Source organism: Aspergillus steynii (assembly GCF_002849105.1).
Source record: "Aspergillus steynii IBT 23096 chromosome Unknown P170scaffold_3, whole genome shotgun sequence".
NCBI lineage: Eukaryota > Fungi > Ascomycota > Eurotiomycetes > Eurotiales > Aspergillaceae > Aspergillus > Aspergillus steynii.
Window position 1 is genome coordinate 2,152,219 of NW_020194400.1, and position 13,441 is coordinate 2,165,659.

General features: G+C 49.5%; 7 protein-coding genes across 7 annotated transcripts; 4 read left to right on the plus strand and 3 right to left on the minus strand.

Annotated features, from left to right (window-relative positions):
• Positions 1 to 97: 97 nt before the first annotated feature.
• On the plus strand, positions 98 to 1,273 carry P170DRAFT_435731 (ubiquitin-conjugating enzyme E2). The gene is made up of 3 exons (XM_024849007.1): positions 98 to 235; positions 299 to 378; positions 452 to 1,273. The coding sequence occupies exons 1-3, from the start codon at positions 209 to 211 to the stop codon at positions 1,176 to 1,178; spliced, it is 834 nt and encodes a 277-aa protein (XP_024705837.1). The 5' UTR covers positions 98 to 208; the 3' UTR covers positions 1,179 to 1,273.
• Positions 1,274 to 1,847: 574 nt separating this feature from the next.
• Positions 1,848 to 3,260, plus strand: P170DRAFT_435733 (holocytochrome c synthase CYC3). The gene is made up of 3 exons (XM_024849008.1): positions 1,848 to 2,032; positions 2,088 to 2,746; positions 2,831 to 3,260. The coding sequence occupies exons 1-3, from the start codon at positions 1,952 to 1,954 to the stop codon at positions 3,078 to 3,080; spliced, it is 990 nt and encodes a 329-aa protein (XP_024705838.1). The 5' UTR covers positions 1,848 to 1,951; the 3' UTR covers positions 3,081 to 3,260.
• Positions 3,261 to 3,608: 348 nt separating this feature from the next.
• On the minus strand, positions 3,609 to 5,817 carry P170DRAFT_353739 (ABC1 kinase family protein; the record flags this gene model as incomplete). The annotated part of the gene is made up of 3 exons (XM_024843992.1): positions 3,609 to 3,786; positions 3,847 to 5,189; positions 5,272 to 5,817. 3 exons carry the CDS (start codon positions 5,815 to 5,817, stop codon positions 3,609 to 3,611), a joined length of 2,067 nt encoding a protein of 688 aa, XP_024705839.1.
• Positions 5,818 to 5,896: 79 nt separating this feature from the next.
• Positions 5,897 to 7,798, plus strand: P170DRAFT_435734 (uncharacterized protein). Its single transcript, XM_024849009.1, has 2 exons — positions 5,897 to 6,674; positions 6,737 to 7,798. The coding sequence occupies exons 1-2, from the start codon at positions 6,354 to 6,356 to the stop codon at positions 7,661 to 7,663; spliced, it is 1,248 nt and encodes a 415-aa protein (XP_024705840.1). The 5' UTR covers positions 5,897 to 6,353; the 3' UTR covers positions 7,664 to 7,798.
• A 180-nt stretch (positions 7,799 to 7,978) lies between these two features.
• On the minus strand, positions 7,979 to 10,245 carry P170DRAFT_474101 (putative GTP binding protein; the record flags this gene model as incomplete). Its single annotated transcript, XM_024853103.1, has 5 exons — positions 7,979 to 9,195; positions 9,249 to 9,383; positions 9,431 to 9,550; positions 9,654 to 9,788; positions 9,840 to 10,245. The coding sequence occupies 5 exons, from the start codon at positions 10,243 to 10,245 to the stop codon at positions 7,979 to 7,981; spliced, it is 2,013 nt and encodes a 670-aa protein (XP_024705841.1).
• A 460-nt stretch (positions 10,246 to 10,705) lies between these two features.
• On the plus strand, positions 10,706 to 11,762 carry P170DRAFT_381365 (dolichol-phosphate mannosyltransferase subunit 3). Its single transcript, XM_024845565.1, has 3 exons — positions 10,706 to 10,955; positions 11,024 to 11,092; positions 11,150 to 11,762. Exons 1-3 carry the CDS (start codon positions 10,908 to 10,910, stop codon positions 11,309 to 11,311), a joined length of 279 nt encoding a protein of 92 aa, XP_024705842.1. The 5' UTR covers positions 10,706 to 10,907; the 3' UTR covers positions 11,312 to 11,762.
• P170DRAFT_435737 (xanthine phosphoribosyltransferase) lies at positions 11,696 to 12,965 on the minus strand (the record flags this gene model as incomplete). Its single annotated transcript, XM_024849010.1, has 5 exons — positions 11,696 to 12,033; positions 12,093 to 12,205; positions 12,265 to 12,577; positions 12,645 to 12,751; positions 12,933 to 12,965. 5 exons carry the CDS (start codon positions 12,963 to 12,965, stop codon positions 11,985 to 11,987), a joined length of 615 nt encoding a protein of 204 aa, XP_024705843.1. The 3' UTR covers positions 11,696 to 11,984.
• Positions 12,966 to 13,441: the final 476 nt, after the last annotated feature.

Here is a 13,441-nt window from a genome sequence, read left to right on the forward strand (position 1 = left end):
GCGAGGACGACGTCGGTCACGTGGCCCGCGGCTGGCGTGGTCCCGCAACGATGCATCTACTGCTCCGTCCTTACTCCGTGCTACTTCCTCCGTGCGACTTACGACCTGACTGGATCCGTTTCATGGAAATCTGAGTCCTCTGCCTGATCCCGCGGAAATCGGCTCCACCTTCGACTCTAGCCCTCGGAAGTTCTAGACATCCAGGAACATGGCGACAAAGGCCGCTTTCAAAAGGGTCAGCGCATACCCAAGTCCACATGAAACATAGTACTTGACCGCTGGGGCTAACCAAGCACAGCTCACCCGTGAGTACCAGAACATCGAAAAGAACCCCCCGCCTTTTATCGTGGCGCATCCGTCGGAGTCGAACATCCTCGAGTAAGTGGCACACACGAGACATCACTGTCTGCCATGCTGAACGCTCTCCGTTCACGATTAACCAGCGCTTCAGATGGCATTACATTCTTACCGGTCCTCCCGGCACCCCCTACGAAAATGGCCAGTATTGGGGGACCCTGATGTTCCCCCCCGAATATCCCTTTGCCCCGCCGGCGATTCGTATGCACACCCCAAGCGGCCGGTTCCAACCGTCGTCTCGGCTATGTCTTAGCATCAGCGACTTCCATCCAAAGTCGTTCAATCCGGCCTGGGAGGTTTCGACGATTCTCATCGGATTACTTTCCTTCATGACTAGCGAAGAAATGACGACCGGCAGTGTCAGTGCCTCGGAGGCGGAACGGAGAGTATTGGCGGCGCGATCCAGGTGGTGGAATTCCACTGGCGGGGGCTCTCATGTCAATTCTACGCCGGGGGTAACCCCTAGCGCCAAGGGTCTCAACAACGTCAAAGCCGGTGACGGGGGCCTCAAATTCCGCTCGGAATGGCCCGAGTTGGACCAAGATAACTGGAAGTGGATGAAGGACAATCGCATTGACACCAACACCGGCCAGCTGATCCCTGAACCAGGCGCCGCCGCTACAAAATGCTCGCCAGAAACCAGTGCTCTTCGCAGACGCCCTAACGGAAGTGCGCCCCGACTGGGCGCCGTAATGGAGGGTGGCCATGTAGCACGAGAGGCAGGCCAGAGCTGGGCTCGGCGGAACAAAGTCTGGATCGGACTCGCGATCTTGTTTGGCTATGCTCTTGTCTCACGGCTGGTGAATGATGTCCAGGGCTGAGTTGGCTGGCTGCCACGATTAATCGGTTGATATCTTGTCTCGGAAGCTTTGAGAACAGCGCCATATCCTCTCTACGCACCCCAACTCTCGTCCTCTTCTACTCATGTTTTCTTTTTCTTTTTTCTTTCTTTTTTTTTTTTTTTTTTTCTTTTAATGTTTCGCTCTTGTCTCTTTTACCACTTCTTCATTTTGTTTCACAACGTGGCTCAGGTAGTGTAGGTCTGGAGAGACCTTCAGGCGTCCAGAGATGGGAACGGCGTTTTTTCTTTTCTTTCTTTTCTTTTTTCCTTAAAAACAAAATCTCAAGACACTCCATCGGGTTTAACGATTATTGATTTCGGGCGGAAATTCATTCTTGCCTCTCGGTGCCCCGACACATTACTTTCCACTGTACATACACATGCATAAACAGGGGAATGCGCTGGAATCCAGGTTCTGAACCTTAAGCACCTCAAATCACTTCGTAGGTACTCCGTACTTCCCGAGTACTGGGTACATCTCCGCTCCTACTCCCCTTGGGCGGCTCTTCGGTAGCAGGTACTTTCTCCGTACAACCTCCGCAACTCCGCGGGTTTGATTGGCCCCCGACTCGCCATCTTATGTCATCGGCCCGAATCATTTGCCTTTCTTTTCTTTTTTCTTTTTTCCCTTTGCTCTCTCTCTCTCTTCATTTGCTCCCTTCTCCTTGTCACATTAAGCCAATCCGGTTCTACGGCCTTACTTACTCACTATCTTCTCTCTTTGCATTTAGTTAAAGTCACCCTGTGCTCACTATGGGTTGGTTTTGGGCAGATCCTAAGCCACACCAACCGGCGCCCGTTGTTCCCAACCCTCCTTCTTTGGAGGCCTCTCCTGTTAGTAGAGTTGAACTTGGCTAGATTGACTTGGATTTCTGACGGTTGATTATAGCCGGGATGTCCAATGCATGTGTCAAATCCCGCCCCTTCGTCGGCGGCCGCGCCTTCGCTCCCTGAACCCTCCGGCGCTTGTCCTGTCCGCTCTACAGACTCCCCGTTTTATGTCCCTCCCAAATCTAAGTCCTCCGACGTCCCAGCGCCTTCTACTTCCGATACCCACCAATCGACCTTATCAAAACTTAACCCTTTGAACTACATGTTTTCGTCAATCTCCCAGGACCGGGCGCCGAACCAGACCGTTGATCTTGCGGTAGACCGTGAAGTCTCTTCCATCCCCAGGGGCGATGCAACCGGAAACTGGGAATACCCATCCCCCCAACAAATGTATAATGCAATGCTGCGAAAAGGCCATACCGACACCCCACAAGATGCCGTCGAGGCCATGGTTGCTGTTCATAACTTCTTGAACGAGGGCGCCTGGGATGAAATTGTTGGATGGGAGCGCATATTCGCAGGAGGTCTCATGGGAGGATGGGAGAAGTGTCGCCGCGGCGAGGAAAACATTGCCCTAGATACCGCCAAAGCAGAGTTGATGGGTACTGCCAATGACAACCCACCAAGTCTCGTTAGATTTCAGGGTCGTCCGCAAGAGCTTTCACCGAAGGCAACGGTTTTACAGGCTCTGGGATGGCTGTATCCGGCGAAGTTCGAGTTAGTGACTCCCTGGCAATTCCTTGTCCCCCCCTTTCTTCCTCTCTACTTTTATGTCTTTGCCGCTTATAACATCTTTGACAGGAGCAACCCACCTTTTGATCGACATGACTGGTTCGTTATGCGACAAACACCTTCCGGCCCAAAAGAAGTGCGGTATGTAATCGACTACTATTCAGGGCCTCCCGAGCCAACGGGCGAGCCTGTATTTTACTTGGATATCAGACCAGCCTTAGACACGCCAACGGCTGCCGTAGAACGGCTGATGAGATGGGGAGGGGATGTTTGGTGGCGAGCAAGTGGTGGTACTGTTCGTGAAAATAGCAGGAATTGAAGGGGTAATGGCGCAGCATAATCATTAGAGTTGCGCCCCCAAAATACTAATTCTCCTCTCTATATAACTCGCAACAAGAAAGGAAAAAGAAAAAGAAAGCACATGCATTATAGAGGCGCGGGCGTCTGATGGTCTTATTTACTTAGAGTCTCTATGGAAAACTGCATAATGAAAGCACCATGATACCTACGATTCTTGGTTAATTGAAAATCCCCGCAAGCTGTCCTCGCCCCCTTTTTCAGGCCGTTCTCTATTTATCCTCTTTGACCACTCAGGGGAATATGTTCAGTTAACTGAATGCCTCTCCCTTGTCTATCCAAATATGATTCATATGTACACAGGATACCACCACCTTGGTCTGTTCGGCACATTAGGACATATGTGCCCCTAGGACCCAGAGAACAATGTTTGATATGTCCACCATTCACCATCTTTTGGAAAATGGCAGTATTCCATCTGCCATTTCCGTTTGTTTCCAAAGAAATGGACGGGGCGAATTGGGCCCCCCAAAAGACCCAATTCGCCTTTTTAGATATTAGGGGAGAGTTGATCGTATTTGACGCATTGTTCCACACTTTCAATGCTGGCTTGAAGCAATCCGCGCGCTTCAAGCCCAACCCACACCCGTAGCATCGAAGTATCACCCGATCGAACGGATTTCAAAAAGGTGGTGTTAGATCCGAGGGTCCGCAATATGGGGAGTGCACTGCAATATTGTCAGTCATCTGTATGGAATGCCGAGGGTATGTGCAAGCTGTTTAACTACCTCTTGAAAAGGTCCAGATTGGGGTCAAGGTTTCTTCCAATGCCCTCGAGTAGGAGGATCGATATAACAACATTGACAAAGTCTCCTTCCAGTCGAACGTGATGGCCTCGGACCATTGAGAGTATCTCGCTCAGGACATCCCCGATCTTGATATTTCCCAATGCGAAGGTTCGCGATTTAACGCTCTGCACGAGACGGTCCACCTTCATTGCGAATACATCGCTATCGATGACCTCTTCGGGCTGACGACATCGTTCAACCATGAGTTGTCCCGCTCGGAAGCCATCAAACTCAGCCACCGCGCGGAAAAGATCAAGGAAATTCCTTCGGTTTGTGTCATTGAGCTGCGTGACTAGGCCGGTGTCGATGAAGATGAGTTGAGGGCGATAGCCCTCCACATTCAGCTGACCCAGTGCCTTCGCCCAGTCTTCCTGATTGCGGGCATGTGGTCTCAGACGTGCAAGGACATTCTCCGTCACATCCACCTCCGCCGTAGTGGGCGCATCCGATGCCCGGGTATGTTTGCGGAGAGAGATATCTAATTCGCTTGGCTTATAGAACCGCACCATAATATTACCCGGGTGTAGATCCGCATGGACAAAATTATCAATCAGTAACATGTGGAGGAATGCGTCCAGACCTTCGTTGGCGATTTCCTGCTGATAGACCCCTCCCCCGACATCTAAGAATTTCGACAGAGGAATCCCTTGCGCAAACTCTTCAACAAGGACTTCTCGAGTGCTGTAGTCCAGATAGGGATACGGAAACCAAGCAGTGGTCCGCTGCGCGAATTTCTCCCGGAAGATGACCAGGTTACTCGCCTCGATTCGGAGATCCAATTGCAGCTTCATCATCGCTCCAAACTGATGGACTTCATCCGGCAAGGACAGCCAGTGCAAGGTCGGGATAGCATTTATCATCGAAGCAAAGAAAGACATGATTTTCAAGTCTCTGCGGATCACTCGTTCGACCCTGGGATGAAGCACTTTGACAGCCACATAGGACGACGGGACCCGTTGAGGCGTGCTTTTCACCAACACATCGACATTTTTTCGAACTTTGCCTCGCAAACTCTGGGGCTGGGGTATAAGATCCTGGTCATGGGTAGCCGCCAGATCCGGTTTCAGCTTTGCCTTGTAGACCTGAGCAATAGCTCCTACCCCAAGCGGCTCTTCGTAGAATTCCTCGAATATATCATCGAACTGCAGCCCATCGAAGGCTTTGACGATAGTCTCCTTGGTATCTTGCAAGGAGTGGGCCGGGGCATTCGAGTGTAGCGAGGACATATAATCGCACAGCTCCGGGGGGAATATATCGGTTCGCGACGCTGCCCATTGTCCAAGCTACTCGGGGGGGGGCGTTGCCTCGGTAAGTCTGCTGAACCATTGTTTGAAACCAAGCAGAGGGCAGGAGAAGACGACCTACCTTGATGAAGGTTGGCCCCGCACGTTCCATCGACTTGACGAGATAGTTATACCACCATAGAGTTCCCGTCCGACTACCCTTGCGCCCTTCGATCCGCCTCCCAAACCACACGGCCGGTGCCGCGAGGATGACAGGCAGGAAGACCGCAACCAAATGAACGAATCGACAGCCAGTGGCCACCGTATCATAGATGTAGTAGTTCCAGAAGATGAAAAGGGATTGGAAAAAACGGGGAAGACCCTGGACCTTCTCCGTGACGCACTGTTGCATCTCCTGTCTTGAGATCTCCAGCATCTGCATTTCACTCGTCTTCCCGCCACCGTCCCCTTCCTCTTCCACAAGTTTTAAAAACGCGCCAGGTGTTAGGGAGGCAAATAGAGCCACGCCTAGTGCTGGACTCCTCCTCGAAGGTCGTTTGCAAAGACCTGGCGGCCATGGCCGCGAATGATTGGGGCGCCATCGACACGACGGCGCGACTCGGGACAGTGACTGTGGAAGTCCGCCACGGCTCAAGCAGAATCGGCCGAACAAGACAGCCGTCCTCATGTTACAAAAGAGGTATCGGCTTGTCGCGCAGCCCAAAAAAATCATCCGAAGCAGGATGTGATTGCGAGGCGGCCATGGGAGTAGTGATAAGCCACGGTTGACAATGTTAATGTCGCGAGCCGGAGAAGTCGGAGGAGGTCTGGAGCGGCGCACGTGTTGACGACGTCATTGCCCGCGGAATCTCTTTTTCTTTCTTTCTTTCTTTCTTTCCTGCTTTCCTGCTTTCCTGTTTTCTTGCCTGTCTTCTCTTTTCTTATTTCGAATCAACCCCCCCCTCCTCCCCCAATGTCGATCTCAGCCTCCCCTGGGGTTCAATCCCTCGATTCGCATTCCAGAGCCGCCCCAACCAGAAAGCATCGCCGGATTCGGTCAATTCCTAAACATCCTGTGCTCCCAAGTACATCTAGCCTGGCCGTCGGTCACGAAAGCGGATGGGAAAGCCGAAGCGGATTTGCTCACCTGCTCTATAATAACCGGACATATGAAGTCGGTCACCCCTGTCAGGCGGCCGAATCTGAACATGTAAATCATCAATCATGGGACACCTCGAGCGCTGCCATCACGTCGAATCGCAGGATGAAGAGAACTCGGCATATCGCTCCTGGGTGTCCGTGCTGGTCTGGTGCGCAATTGGCTACCTCTGCATGATCACGCTTTTTGTCGCAGCCTGCTTTTCCAAGCCCTCTTGGCTTGAACTGGGACTCCTCCCTGTCTTGGTCCGGGGGGGTCCCCTATCGCCATTCTTTGCGTTTTCGCGGGGTTCGGAACGGTTCCAAAAACCCAAGGGCCTGGACATCATTGCTCTGGTCCCTTTTCATCACCATGAGCGTACGGCTGTTTTAGAATGCTACTTGCAGGTGAGGCCCGCTGTCTGTTCCTCGCGGAGGCGGAGTTATATGCTAATCCGTAGCTACTCAAGAGGAATTTGGCCTACAACCATGGGTTTCTCGACCAAGTAATCTTCATTCCTCGGACCAACCATACCGACAGCCTAGAATGGCTCGCCTCTACAGTCGACGGGACCCCATTATACGCGACTTGGAAGTCTGGCGATAGCTTGGCGTCGTCACAGCAGGGCAAAGAAGTTCTATATATTTGGATTGATGGTGACATGGTTTTCTTAGAAGACCATACCATCCCTACTGTTGTCAAAACCAAACTGGACCATCCGGATTCAATCGTAGTCTCTGCAAATGTCATAAATGCGGCAGCTCTACAGGCGCTTCACAGTCACCCCGGTCTCGCTCTGCCTTACCTTCCGGAGCTGTTGCCCGAGGCGTCAAAAATGCCATCCCGACCTACGTTGCCTCAAGACTGGCGTACTTCGAAACTCCCCCAGTGGGATGGTCCCGCAAACTTCAGTGTCTTGAAAGGCTTCTCTCCACCCTCTGAGAACCACCGTTGGCTCCTCTCAAGTGATAACGGCGCTGACCGAACACCCATTGGTACCTCCGTGTACACAGACCAAGGGCCCGGGTTGGACCATTGGACTGTCCATGCCCAACAGCATTATTCCTTCCTGCATCACCTTGAAGCGGGCGATCTTTACCGTTACAAGTTTCCCATATGGAAAAATCCAAATGAAGCCATCAGCCAGAGCTTCCTATGCTTCCGTGGCGAGGAATATGATCTTTTCCGCCCCTTCGTTCAACATGAGCACGCAAAGGGCCCACCATCGAAAATGACACGAGAGACTCGTGACCCGAATCGAAAAATCATAATCGATGGTAAAGGCCTGGTAGTCCATTATACCATGGGCACGACCTCCGAGGGGCTTGAAACGACTGACATTCTCCATCGCTACCGCGCATATGCTCAGGAGAAAGTTTGCTTGAACACTGCTTGATTTAGATTCATATAGCTTGTATCATTGCTGATTGTGGGATTTGAATTGTCATTGGTTTCCCCCTCTATTCTGCGTTCGGACAAGGCGGTCTTCTATAGCTCTTGGAAATAATGAAAAGGACATATCATAACAGAAGACTAGGGTAAACAGATATCAATGCATAGTTACCAACGATTGAGCCAATATGAAACAGAGCCGGACATGCTCTTAATTCGCTTAAGCGTGGTTAGGTTGATGTAAGGCATGCCTATTCATCAGATCATCTATTTTGGATTTCACGGACATAGGGAGTATGTTGGGCTTTGAACATACAACTTAGCACGAAATCCACCAGGTTGGGTACGCGTAGTGACTTACATCATGTTGCAGCAATTCTTTTACAAGGACCACTGCATTGTCTCGATCATTACTCAATTGCAGTTCTTCGGCTTCGTCGCTCGAGTCCTTGCCCAGCAATTCCTCCAGTGGTGGAAATAGGTCCATCTTTTGCAGGCAATCTATGGCAGCAATGGAGCCCTGCTTGTTAGATGCCATCAATGCCAGCGCAAACCAACCTTCGCTTCTGACGACGGGCCACTGCGACTGAACAATCATACCCCCAACAGGGAGCGCCACATCTTCATGCATCGTGAAGAGCCGCTCGAGAACTGACTTTGCTAGTTGATCTTGTGCGCGAGCTTTGGGAACAATTGTTCGGCATACTGAAGCAATGAGGCGCCCAATTTCTGTCTTTATAGGAACGGAGTCTGTTTTTTTAAACAGTGAAAGGAGTAGAGATAGGTATGTCACCTGTTGGGGAGGATTGTGGTGATTCTCCGAGAATGTCTCCAACAAAAGGGTTATATTCTCGACCGATGATATAACCAATTGTCTCGCAATACTCGTTGCAGCGAATTGAACCTGAGGAACGGTCTCGTAGTTCCAGAGGCGAGAAATCACAGGTATGATTCCAGCAGTCCCCAAATGCAGCCTATTGTTACCTGCTATTGCCAGGTTTTTCAAGAACCCTAGCGTCGAGTGAAGAACGGCTCCTCTAGCTTCTCCTTTCAGAATCGATATTAGCTCTTCATGTATCTTAATCTCCTCAACCATGAGCTGACAGACTTCATCTGAGCGCGCTAAATTGCCCAACATGACACAAGAGCATATTTGAAGCTGATCATCTGTAGTTGACAGCCAGGATTTCAAAAGCAGTGTCAAATCAGAGTCAAGAGGATAAGTCTCTGCGAATAGTGATGACGCAGATACCTCTGACAATGTCTGATTGATCTTCAGCTGTAACTGGGCTAGCATTTGAGTGTCATCCGCAGAAGCGTGTTTTCCCAAGGCTACCGCTCGGGTGAGCACAGACAATATATTTGACACCATGCGTCTTGAAATGCAAATATCCTGAAATCGCTTGTTATCCAGCATACTCATAAGGCAATTGGTGATGCAGGAAAATTGGGCGACGGTAGAAGTAAACTCTTTTCTGAGTAGAAGCTCCATCATGAGCAAAATTGTTCCATCAGGGCATACTTCTATCCCTTTCTCTAGGTACAAGTCAGTCTATATGTACCAAAATTACACACGAAATAAATCTTACCTTGCTCGGCAGTTAGCTCTATGAGTTCGTAGGCAAAATCAAGCAGAGAAGGGTTATCCTTGAGCGCCTCATCCCTAACGAGTCGTATGATTATGTAAACGATCTTATTCGCAGCTAACTGGGATTGGGCAGGCTCTGGATCAAATTAGTCGAAATGCTGCAATTGGGAGGGTAGGCATTACCGAAATCCATGCATAAGTTATATACAACAGGTAGAACAACTTTGATGAGCTCCGGATTAAGTAGGTGCTGGAGAATCGCGGCAGTATAATTGCCTTTCACAACGATCGTTCTATTTTCATCTAGCCATTGTCAATATCCTTAATACCCTCCCCTCGTCCCTTTTTGCTCCTATTCTAAGATATTCATGGAGGGAGTGCTGGGAGGAATCGGGGAGAAGCGTACCAGTATCTGCACAGCAATTTCCAATCAAGCGTAAGGAATGCAACAAAAGAGCAGATTCTGCGTTTTCCTTCGAAGCAACACGTTCAAGGAAAAAGTCCAAGATCCCAGTCTGTCCGAAAGGGAGTCGCCACAGTGCTGCTCTGGAGTTAGATATGCACGGTGAATTTCAAGTGCAGTTTGACATACGGTTCCTACTGCCATTCGCCAACACCTCAGCAGCTTGTTCCATATAATGCGATCTGCAGTTTGACAACTTGTGTAAAATGTCATTCACTTCTCCGAAAGGAGTACCAACTCGTTGGAAGGAGGGCTGGATTTCGACGCCGTTTGCCTCGTCGTGTGCCTCATCTTCCGTGGTACTCGCGGCGGCCGAGTCGAGAATTCTCTGAAGAGACCTAAACAAAGCCTCCTGCTCTTCGGATGATAGCGACACGATTTTTGGAGAAGAATCTGCAGGTGCCGACGGGTACAGCCCGGGAACGATTTCATTCAAAGGCGGACACTCCAGCTCCTGGCATTGCCGGGCTAATAGGTTTAACTGGCTTGTATCACTGTCATGCCAGTTTAAGAAACCTTCGGCGGTTGAAGTCATTCCTCCCAGTACAGCTTTACCGACGGGTGGGATATGAAATCAAAATAGTTCAACACTGCGGTGATGATAGGAGATCCTCTTGTGGCGTTGGTTATTGTCCAATCCACCTTGAGCTGTGAGTGTGGATATATATCACCCAAAGTACAGAGGTTCACCCCGCGCTGAAAGATTGAACTTAGTAGCACTGGTAACAAGAGCACCTTTGAAGACAATCAGCGGGTCCTCGAGAGTCCTTGCGAATAGGTCTGGATGCAGAGTACATACCTCGACCACCAAGCTATACAGGAGCACGGAGTACTGATAGCCAAAGAAGCTGAGATGATTGATTGTTTGGACGTGGGACTTTGGAGGAGTTGGGGCGGCAAAATCAGGAGCGCCTGGACTAAACAGGCGGTCAGCCCGGGCGGTCAGGAGGGCCGCGGGTTACCCAGGAATTCAGGCATCCAATGTACACACGCCCGTTCAACCTGGCCTCAATACCAACCAGCACTCTTTCTTTACTCGACTTTCTAGAGCCGCTCGTCCCTCCTTGCCTTGACCTTTCCCCACCCCGCCAGGCTCACGCGACTCACTCCTTACCCTCCCTTCATTCTGGCTGTTCTCAATATCGCTTCCTACCCCAGCTGACAATTGCTCCGAAATTCGCCAACTGGCTATTCATCATGACGCGCGCCCAGCAGACCCTCTCGGTGCTCCTGCTTGTTTCTTCCGTGAGTTTAGGTGGTGGTCAGAGTCCGTCTCAAGCGTTAGCTAACTTTGATATCTCTCTTCGCGATAGCTCTATCTGGTACTATACGTCGGCCTTGTCCCCCTGAACGAAACTGTCCAGAAGGAAGTCATTCCTGTCGTATGTTTGCCAATAAACGCTCATCTCGCCTCTTTCCCGCTGATGTCTTTGTTCTAGCTTCCTTTCTATGCCCTGATATGTTTTGGCTGCTATTTGTTGGGTCGATTGGGACTAGCAATTCTGACCTTCAATGATGTCCCAGAGGCCCATGATGAGCTGCAAAAGGAGATCGAGCAAGCCAAAGCGGAACTGCGTACGCAAAATGTCGATGTTGACTAGGTTGCCCTTGCTATTGTACGATATACGTTTGACTCATACGGAGTGTGATCTATCTCTGATCACCACTCATTGAACCCATTATCGCATCAACAGGTGTTGCTGTCCAATCCAGTCGCATATACAATCCGGGATATGGAACAATCATTTTATACCTAGATAAGCAATTATCCATTTAGGTCCAGGGATCGTTGCGCATATGTTTATTCCGCCTTATATCGCCCATTCTACACGCTTACCGGCCCATATTATCGTTGTACGTCTGCAGCGGAGGTCTTGAAAAAAAAAAAAAAATGGGAGATTCGGGAGATGAATATAATGAGCAAGAACGTGAGGTGATAAAAGATCCTTGACAGAAATCAAGGATGATGTCATCTTCTATTGAAACATAACTCGTGAGTCTGTTCTAAATAGAACCAAGTCATTTCTTTATCTATAATTTATCACCGAATACAAAGAGAGAGAGAAAAAAACACCATTCGTTCGTAAAGCGGCATGTCCAGTATAGCCCTGTCAAGTTTAAAACAAAAAGAACATGAAAAGAAAATGGAAATAATATATGTGCAAAGCAATTAGAAGAAATGTGGGCGAGCGTAGTTGGGGTCCCCAAAACCCATGGTTTTAGAAGGGCGACGAAGAGCGAAATGGGTTAATTTAGTCATGGGTCCCTGGCGCTTCAGATGATTGGGTTTTTCTCGGCCAATTGATCGTGTTCATCAATATCCCTATAGAAGTCAATTAGCCAATTCATAGTGGAGATTCAGTTGGAAGATTCATCACATACTTGGCCTCCCATGGATAACAAATCCAAACATCTTCAGTTGTAACTGCAGCATGATACCGATGCGATTCCATCATATCAGCAGGCAGCACACCCTTCTTTGACTTGTTTTTGTTCTGGGTAAAGATATCAGTGGCGAGTTGGCAGGAAGCAAAAGGGCTGGAAGATAACATACGTGAAGAACGAATACAAAGAAATTCGTCTTCTCGCCCTCTCTCCCAAGCTGCTTCTGGGCCAGTTCCACGTCTTTTTCAAGCTCGCGAACGGCATACTCCAGTGTCGTCCGGGTGTCATCAACTTCATCAACGATGAGAATGTTCTTGCCAATGAGGTTTGCCATTTCCAGGGAGCTTAGATCCAGCCATTGAGTCCGAGTGACCTTAGTACCAGGAACCTCTTCTGGGTCACCGCGACCGAGGTCCTCATAGAGCGATAAACCGATGGCCTGAATTGGGATATTGGGCTCGCCAGAGCGTTTGAGGAAGGAACTAGTTGAGAACAAAGAGTAAGAAGGGGGAAAACAAGAGGGCGAAAGAAGGCGGGCGAGCAGCATACCGCAGAATTCGAGCCGGGACGTAGCCACCGCCGCCGATAGCGATCATGAGGTTAGGGTGGAAGGCATTCAGAATCTGGTCAGCAGATGTTTGGCACAATTTGTGTACCTATTATTTCAAGAATATTAGCGGATCGATTCACAACTGAGTACCACTGCACCCTAGGAATTAGTGGCATTCGAGAATGCCTGCATGCAGCATATGTGTAGTACATGCAGGAACGATCATTTGCATTTGTGCAAGACAGTTTGCTTTAGAATAAACAGGATTTTCAGACAGGTGAACAAACCTGATTGTAGGTGACATAAAACTTCTGCGGCATGTTGGCTGTTCACAGTGATATGAAGCACGGGCTTAAACCAAAGGAAGAGAAAGAGAGAGGATATGTCGCGATTTCCGTTTTTAATTGCAGAAGAGGAGTAGGTCCAAGAAGATCTTCCAACTCTAGTAGGTTGTGGGTGTTCAGAGGACGATCAAATGTTCGACTTGACGGATAAATTGGCACACGAGGGGTAGTAGAAAGTGGAAATTTCGAAGAGAAAAAAAAAATCCTGCCACACAAGTTAAGGTTGTAGCCCACCAGTGCCACACAGCATATGATAAGATACATAGTGCTACCTACCGGGCACCTTACCTACTCCGTACTGTCGTGTGGGAATACTCCGATCTAACTGCATAAGGCCTAGAACTAGAAGGGACGAACCTATCAAATGAGACGGTGCTTTTATTCTATACTACGATGGGTATAGCTTGGCTATTTTACTACAGTAAATTTGTAAATTTACTTCCGCTCTGAGC

What these genes read in the sequence shown, in the direction of transcription:
- P170DRAFT_435734 (XM_024849009.1), top strand. Translation starts at nt 6,354, where the DNA reads ATGGGACACCTCGAGCGCTGCCATCACGTCGAATCGCAGGATGAAGAG. An exon ending in TTTTAGAATGCTACTTGCAG is followed by an intron (nt 6,675 to 6,736) that starts GTGAGGCCCGCT and finishes TAGCTACTCAAG; the next exon opens with AGGAATTTGGCCTACAACCA.
- P170DRAFT_435731 (XM_024849007.1), top strand. Translation starts at nt 209, where the DNA reads ATGGCGACAAAGGCCGCTTTCAAAAGG. An exon ending in CAAAGGCCGCTTTCAAAAGG is followed by an intron (nt 236 to 298) that starts GTCAGCGCATAC and finishes AACCAAGCACAG; the next exon opens with CTCACCCGTGAGTACCAGAA. An exon ending in TCGGAGTCGAACATCCTCGA is followed by an intron (nt 379 to 451) that starts GTAAGTGGCACA and finishes CCAGCGCTTCAG; the next exon opens with ATGGCATTACATTCTTACCG.
- P170DRAFT_381365 (XM_024845565.1), top strand. Translation starts at nt 10,908, where the DNA reads ATGACGCGCGCCCAGCAGACCCTCTCGGTGCTCCTGCTTGTTTCTTCC. An exon ending in TGCTCCTGCTTGTTTCTTCC is followed by an intron (nt 10,956 to 11,023) that starts GTGAGTTTAGGT and finishes TCTTCGCGATAG; the next exon opens with CTCTATCTGGTACTATACGT. An exon ending in AGAAGGAAGTCATTCCTGTC is followed by an intron (nt 11,093 to 11,149) that starts GTATGTTTGCCA and finishes TCTTTGTTCTAG; the next exon opens with CTTCCTTTCTATGCCCTGAT.
- P170DRAFT_435733 (XM_024849008.1), top strand. Translation starts at nt 1,952, where the DNA reads ATGGGTTGGTTTTGGGCAGATCCTAAGCCACACCAACCGGCGCCCGTT. An exon ending in CTTCTTTGGAGGCCTCTCCT is followed by an intron (nt 2,033 to 2,087) that starts GTTAGTAGAGTT and finishes GGTTGATTATAG; the next exon opens with CCGGGATGTCCAATGCATGT. An exon ending in CTGTATCCGGCGAAGTTCGA is followed by an intron (nt 2,747 to 2,830) that starts GTTAGTGACTCC and finishes CATCTTTGACAG; the next exon opens with GAGCAACCCACCTTTTGATC.